Genomic DNA, 7,638 nt, shown 5'->3' with positions numbered 1-7,638 from the left:
GTGAGGTCCCAAATCCCTGGGACCATGCCCCTGATTCCTCTGGCTGCCAATCATTTACTGACCAGCAGAAGCCATCTATGGTTGGACTACAGGGACTGCCAGAGGATACTTCAAAGTCTTCCGGTCACTGGCATGGCCCATGCTCCTCATATCATTAATCCATGATGACCACAGGAACCTCGAATAATGCCCAACATGGGCACACCAGTGCCACACCCCCAGCCGGCTTCCAATCATCCGTCTTCCTAGACTGCCAGTTACTGACCCGCATAGTTTCCAAAACTGACTTACAGAGCAGCTAAACACTGACCAATCCTGAAAGATGTTATGGCTTTCATTCCAGAAGTCCCTCACAAAGCCACTGACCCTCCAGTCCCTAATTGCCTGGCTCTACATCCCCATAAACTTAGTGGCCTAAAAAAAACACACATTTATTATCCCATAGTTCATAGGAGTCTGGAATCTGGGCACAGCTTAGCTTGGTCCTCTGTTTTAGGGTCTCTCATGAGGCTGCATTCAAGGTCTCAGCTAGGCTTGGGGACTCATCTGATGGCTCAACTGGGGAAGGATCCGCTTCCAAGTTCACTTATATGGTTGTTTACAGGATTCAGTTCATTTGGGCTGTTGGACTGAGAGCCTCAGTTTCGTACCCACTGTTGGTGAAAGGCCACCCTCAGTTCCCTGCTGTACGGGCCTCCCCAACACGGCAAGTTGGTTTACTAAATCCAACAAGGGAGACAGCCTGTTAGCAAGATAGAAGCTACAATCTCTTGTAATCTAATCATGAAGGCGGCATCTCCTCAGTGTTAAAGGTATGCTATTGATTAGAAGCAAATTACTCAAATGGAGGGAATTACACAAGGCCATGAATACCAGGAGGCAAGGATCATTGGGAGCCATTTTAGAAGCTACTTCCCATAGACATTGGAGAAATAAACAGCTTCAGACATTAAATAATATGAACACTATTCTATCAATTTACTCTATTTGAGGAAAACACTAAAAGAAGTATTCTAAATAAATGAATACTAAATCAGAAGATAGATCTCAAAATAACAGAGCAAGACAATGGTTAGCAATGACTGTTGTGGTAAAATACACACCCTCAAGTACACATTCATATAGCTATAGTTAAATTATGACAAATAAAGTGACTGGGGACTTTGAATAAAAATGTTAAGTAAGTTTTCTTGAAGCAGAATTGACTTAACCTAAGAAAAATACAGTCTTCATAAAAGCAGTTTAAATGTTTCTAGGAAAATCTGGAAATAATACTCTTCACCTTGATGAGGCAGATATGGAGGATAGAGTATCTTTCTCTACCAAGAAAGGTTAATTATATTCTGATCAAATAACAGAAAAAACATAAATCATGCCTGTTAGAGAGAACCAAATATATAACCAGACAATTAGTAAACATAAAAGTTACCAAACTAATGAGGTATGGGGGGGGAGAAAACTGAACAGAAATGTCATAAAGGTGTTAGGAAGGAGAAAAGAATGAAAGTTATATTTAGGAAGTAGTAAAATTGATAGTAAGCATAATATAATACAAAAAAATAAGGTTATCATCATTATACAAATTTAAATGGACTGAATCTCAAGACACAAATGTGGGATTAGAGCAAAAAATACTCTTATATGCAGTTAAAAGAAGTATATCTTAAACAAAGAGGAAAATGCAAAATAAAGGTTTAGGCAAAGACACACCAGATTAGTGGCAGCAAAATAAAAGCAGCAGTGATGATGTACTTACCAAAGTAAATTCAAGGTCAATAGGACTCAACAAGCAAAACAAAGAAAACACATAGTGGCATTGTGAAAAATGGCCAAAGATATATACTTTAGGATCCCCCCACCCCCTGCCAAAAACAGAACTATAAGGAGAAATTTGTTTTAAAATATAACATTTATTCTCTCTTTTGATAATATAACAGATGGAGTAGACAAAAAGACAAAAAATCAGAGTAAAGAAATGTTAATCCTCAAACTAGATTGAAAAGTCCTAATGAGTAATCTGTACCTAACCGAGAATATAGTTTCTTCTCTTATATCCATGAAAGTTTTACAAAATTCAGTTGAGTAATCTGGCCCACAGAGAAAATCTTGAGTAATGTTTACAAGTTCAGATCCAACAGGCTACATTCTCTGATCACAGTAAAACCATAATTACAAAAAAAGAAAGAAAAGATAACCAAACTACTTTAACCAGTTAGAAACTAAGAAACGTTCCTCAATAGCTAGGATCAAAGCGAGAAATCAATTCTGAAGTTGCACCTTTCATACCAGAGTTTATGAGACACAGCTACATTTAGAAAAAAGTGTATAGTCTCAAATCCTTTACTATTAAAAAAAAGACTGGGAAACCAAAAAATAATCGTTAGGAATTTGACTCAAGAAGGTAGAAAAAGAACAAAATGAAGCAAACACATAGAAAAATGAAACACAAAACAAAAAAATCAAGGTGGCAGTTAATAAAAGCTTAAGTACATAAAGCTTAAGTAAAGTACATAAATATAAATTTAGGGAGTATAAATAAAACAAAAGGGTAAGCCTTTCTAATAATTGACTATATGGCTTAGCTCCTGGAAAATCTGATGAAGTTTAAAAGAAAAAAAGTACAATACTAGTAATAAAAAAGGAGATATTGCACCAGATACGTAGTGCATTAGAGAACTAATATACTAGTTATCGTGGAATATGAGGTTTAAGTCTAGAGCAACATACTTAAACATTTAGGTGAAATATGTGAGTCCCCGGGGAAAAGTGTAACAGTGAAAATTAATGAAAATATCCCTAAGGGGCCCGTGAATATAAAAAGAATAGGAAGAGTAGTTCAAGTCCATCATTTGAGACATACCAGTACCCACAGGCAGCACTGCTTGACACACCTCTACTGGCACAGGAGGCCTGGCTGGGGCTGGCAAAGGCAGATGTGGCAGAGGTCCCAGTCCTCTTCCGGCAACCCTATAGGCTTGAAATGGGCAGAGCCAGCTGGAAAGGGCAGACCCAGAGCAGGGTAGTGGGAGGAGGAGGACAGGACAGGATGGGCAGGTTTGCGGGGGAGACAGATAGACCAGGACTCGACTGGCAGGGGCCAAGGCTGACAGAAAAGGCTGGGACCTCGTGGTATGGTAAAGGGTGGACCAAGGTGGGTGGGGGCAGGGACATAATTGCTATGACACCCTGGACTCTCCTCAGTGTCCCAAAGTGGAATCACCAAGGAGGACTATCCCACACTCACCTATTCCCTCCATTGCAACGTTTCCCCAGCACCTCTGGCCTGGGGAATATTAACAATTATACAGAAGTTGGTCAAGGTACACTAATCAGGTGCCAACTACATATTTGATGGACTGGGATGGGGGACTTAGGAGAACAAGAGTCACTGGCATTCCCTTCATAAGATCACATCTCCGTTGACAGAAGAGGATGCACCGAGCACAGTGGGCATCACAGGCACCCCCAAATGTGCACTGTAGCCCACCCCCCAAGTAAAGCTGCACTGTCACCCACCACCACTGGAGGTTCGGAATTGGGTTTGTGGCCAGAGAGAACGGCTTAGGGGCCACCAGAGGATATTAAAATCTCTTGTTCTAAAGTTTTTAAACAAAACTCAGGATGGTGGGAGATGAGGGTAGGGCAGATCTCCTGACCGCACCCAGATTCAGGAAAGAAAGAGACGGGGGATACAGGAACGGACAGAAAGAGGGGGATTTTGAGGACCACCCCACCTCAAGGAGGCGTAGACCGAGACAGGAGACTAAATGGGGAGCAGAGAAGCACAGAGAAACTCTGAGATGCCCTGAGAAATATATTAGAGCAACAGGTGTGTGAGGAATTCGTAGAGTGTCTCCCTTGCACAGGGTGTTGAGTACAGGACCTCAGCTGAGCAGAGCTCAGCTGTCTACTCTGGAGCGTAGGTCAGTGGTGAGCGGGTCATGCTGGATTGTCTGATGAAGCATCAGGGCCAGCAGCCCTGCCCGATTCTTCATGGCTGTGCGCACCTTGTGCTCCTGCTCAACCAGCTCTTCCAGCTTGAGCAACTGTGGGGGGCAAGCATGAGAAGGGGCTTCTAGGATTCCATCCCGCCTCTCAGCCCCTAAGGGGCATACCATGTAACGTACCATGTAACGTACGTACCATGCGCACGCGCTCTAGGTCCACCTCGGCACGTCTCAGCTTCTCCCAGCAGTAGTGGTGACTGCACAAGCGTTTGGGGAGGCAACAGAAATTATCGGTGGGCTCAAAGACGTTTTTCACTAGTGGGCAACCGCACACTTCTTCATCCAGTACCTGGGGGAAGAATGAAAGATGATGAGGTACGTGAAGGGTGGCAAATGGAGGGTGATCAGGCAGGCAGGATGCAAGGAAGAGGGGAAGAGAGGGCAGGCAGGCAGGAAGGAGAGGAATGCGGAGTGGTGACCTAGCAGGGGCGAAGAGAGGAATTCAGTGATTAGGTAAAGAAGAGGGGGCCAAAGGGGGATGATCAATCATGGAGAATGGAGGAAGAAGTTAAGCAGGGATGTAGGAATGGAGGTGATCAGGCAGGAAGGACGGAAGAACAGAAAGAGATCAAACAGGAAGGAGAGGAAGGATGGAGGGGAGGTCTGACAGGGAGAAGTAGATGAATGAGGGTTGGTAAAGCATGGGGGAGGTGAGGAATAAGGCTGGGAGGGTGAAAGGGATGGGGGCTGATCAAACAGGGAAGAAGAAGGGATTTAGGAGATGACAAGCAGTGAGAAGGCGATTGGGGAAGTGAGGCAGGGAGAATAAGAATGGAAGGAAGTCAGCAAGTGAGAAGAGAGGAATTGAGGGTAACCATGCAGGGAGAGAGGGGGGATTGTGGGGTGGTCAGGCAGGGGCTAGGAAAAGAAGGGAGATGAGCAAGCAAGGAGAAGGGAAGAATGGGGAATGGTTGTGCAGTGAGGAGCAGAGGAACGGAGGCTGGTCAGGCAGAGGGAGAGAGAAATGTTGGCCTGCGGGGTCAGGCAAGGAGATTATGAATAAATAAACAGGCAGAGAGAAAAGTAAAACTAGAAAGTGATTGGGCAGTGAGGAGGGGGATGTAGGGGAGGTCAGGAAAGGAGGAGGGGATACATAGGGATTGGCCAGGAGGTAAGAAGGCAGTCACGCAGAAGGAAGAAGGAATAGGAGGCAATCAAGCACTGGAGGACGAGAGGAAGGTGGTCAGGTAGGGAGAAGGGGAGGAATGGAGGGCGATGAGGTAGAGAAAGAAAAGTCTCACCTTGGGGTCCTTCGAGTGCTCAGGGCATAGCACCTGGAGTCGCTTACAGTAGCTCTTACTCCATGGGTCGTAAACATCACAGAAGAGCCTTGTGGCTCTGGGGACAGGTGAAAGTGAGGTGCTAAGGGTCAGGAGGAGGGTGGTCCCGCCCTGAACCCTGCCCACACTTTGTCCCCAACCCCACCTACACCCTGCCGCTAATCTGCCCACCTCTGTCTCTGAGCCTACCCACATCCTGCCCTTGATCTTGCCCACCCTGCTCCTGACCTCGTCCACATCGTGCCTTTGACCCTGAGTAGCACTCGCACTCACCCCTCAATGCGAGTGGGGTACATGGACGTGAAGGGCGATTTGCGCTCATACTGGGGAAAAAAGAGTACACATGGGAGGAACGATAGACACACACTGCGTGACCTCCCATGAAAAAGCCCCAAACAACACATTTGCTCCCTGTGGACCCTACGCTCCTGTCTGCTCAGCCATGTCCCCCCCTCACCAGTGGCTGATGCCCAAATCTTGGCCCCTTTACTGGGGATGGAAGAAAAGCACAAATGGGTAGAGCCATGGATGTGTGTTGTATTCTCTTCTACAACAAATACCCGGGCACCAAACCTGCCCCCCTCCTCATGGACCCCACCCAGCCAAAAACATCCTTGCCCCATCTTCCCCCAGCCAATGCTCCAACCTTGGCGAAGCAGTGCTCCATGTGGCGCAGGGCAACCTGCATTTTGATGGGTTGCCCGCAGGAGACACAGAAGATCTGCAGGTTGACGCTGTTCCTGCCACGTTTGTCACTCTGCATAGGACAGTAGAAGGGCCAGTAAAGCAGTGCAGGGTGGGGACGGCAGGGCAAGATATCAGGCACCTTTCTGCTCCACCCCACGCATTCCCACTCACCTCTTCATCTTTGCACACAGGCTGCTGCTTGCCACGCTGAATGATGGCCTCAAGTTCATGGAAATGGCACTCTATGTCCTTCAGGCGGGTGTGGGTGTCCTGCTGTTCACGGTGGATGCGCTCGAGCATTTTCTTGCCATGCTCCTCAGCAACGCAAGGGCTCTTCTGCCACTGCTGGATGCGCTTGGGCAGGATCGCATAGATGCGGCTGGAAGGGGAGACAGCAAGAATGGAATGCATATGTGGGGACATCAAAATAAGAAGAAATGGATGAGTGACCGAATGGTGGATGTTTAGGATAATGAATGGTAGATGAGTGAATGTTGGTGAATGCGTGCTTGGATGGTGGATGGTTGGGTGGATGGCTAGACAGCTGGGTGGGTAAGTGACTGTTGAGGGTGAATGAGTGGGTTGGTGGATAGAACGTGGATGGGTGGTTCAGCGGGTCGGTGGATGTAAGGGTGGATGGACAGGTGGGTGAGTGGACGAGTGGTGGAGGATACATAGGTAGCGGGGTAGATGGACTTACAGCTGGCATAGATCATGCCCTACTTTATTCCCTGTTGCTTAACCTCCAGGTGCACTCACTCAGCTGCCAGCTTCATGCCACAGTCGTCCGAGCAGTACTTGGAGCCTGGCCGGGTGGGGTGCACACAGCCAGGTCCCAGGCACTGCCGCAGTGAGGCTGGGTGCTCGGCATCTGACTGCTCTGGGTCTTCTGACTTTTCCATGAGTTTCTGCTGCTTCTCCTTCTGTGACACAAGAGTGGTCAAAGCAGGGGCAGGGGAATCAGTGTCAGCCCCCTAACCCTGTACTACTACCTTGCATTCTGCCCCCAACCTCTGCCTCCATGCCCCCCATTCCACCATTTCTGTCACCTTCCACTCCACTTTTTTCTTCAAATTCTTCCTTTTCTTCGTATCCATTGCCTGCTTCTGCAGTGCAGAATCTAGGAATGGGAAGTCCTCAGTGTCATTCATCCAGGGCTGTAGGCTAGAAAAATGCTGACAGGTCTCCCCAATTTGTTTCTTAAATGATCGCTGGACACTCCGTGCCTCCTCTCTCTTCATTGCTGAGCCTCCCTGCCTTCAATGTCCTTATCCTTCCACGCAGGGGCCCTGCCATACACTCATCAGGCTTTGACTGTCAAGAATCTCGTATATAAAAGTCCTGGTATAAGCTTCAGTACTGAGGCAGGTCCTTTTCAGACAACAGCTGGTGTATGGCCTCCTTTACTGCCGATGGCATTGCCCCCACCTGGTACTTCTGGGACAGCTCAGACTTCTGTAGTTGAGGCAGGTGTGATCGAGTGAGCAGTTGTCAGGGGGACTATGGCAAAGTCTCTGAGAGTATCCCAGTTAAGAACTGACGGGCAGACCCTCGCACCAGCTCCATTCCCCCAACCACCCTGTGTCCTAGATTCACCAGAGACCAGGGATTATAAGTAGCGCTCCTGTGCTGATGGAAGGAGGCCTCTGGGTCAGCACTAAGTG

At 47.4% G+C, this 7,638-nt stretch overlaps 1 protein-coding gene across 1 annotated transcript; it reads right to left on the bottom strand.

Annotated features, from left to right (window-relative positions):
- Positions 1 to 3,899: 3,899 nt before the first annotated feature.
- Positions 3,900 to 7,215, bottom strand: LOC136142090 (CXXC-type zinc finger protein 1-like). The gene is made up of 8 exons (XM_065900154.1): positions 7,024 to 7,215; positions 6,734 to 6,897; positions 6,146 to 6,353; positions 5,934 to 6,044; positions 5,561 to 5,610; positions 5,249 to 5,345; positions 4,144 to 4,296; positions 3,900 to 4,046 (listed from the first exon to the last, which is right to left on the bottom strand). The coding sequence occupies exons 1-8, from the start codon at positions 7,213 to 7,215 to the stop codon at positions 3,900 to 3,902; spliced, it is 1,122 nt and encodes a 373-aa protein (XP_065756226.1).
- Positions 7,216 to 7,638: the final 423 nt, after the last annotated feature.

The sequence above is a fragment of the Phocoena phocoena genome, chromosome X (genome assembly GCF_963924675.1).
Source record: "Phocoena phocoena chromosome X, mPhoPho1.1, whole genome shotgun sequence".
In the NCBI taxonomy this organism is placed as follows: Eukaryota; Metazoa; Chordata; class Mammalia; order Artiodactyla; family Phocoenidae; genus Phocoena; species Phocoena phocoena.
Note: the sequence above shows the minus strand (reverse complement) of the source record. Positions and strands in the feature narration are given on the sequence as shown.

Coding starts and splice junctions, on each gene's coding strand:
- LOC136142090 (XM_065900154.1), bottom strand. CDS start 7,215: ATGAAGAGAGAGGAGGCACGGAGTGTCCAGCGATCATTTAAGAAACAA. Junction 6,898..7,023: donor AGAAAAAAGTGGAGTGGAAG/GTGACAGAAATG, acceptor CTTGTGTCACAG/AAGGAGAAGCAGCAGAAACT. Junction 6,354..6,733: donor GGCATGAAGCTGGCAGCTGA/GTGAGTGCACCT, acceptor CTCCCCTTCCAG/CCGCATCTATGCGATCCTGC.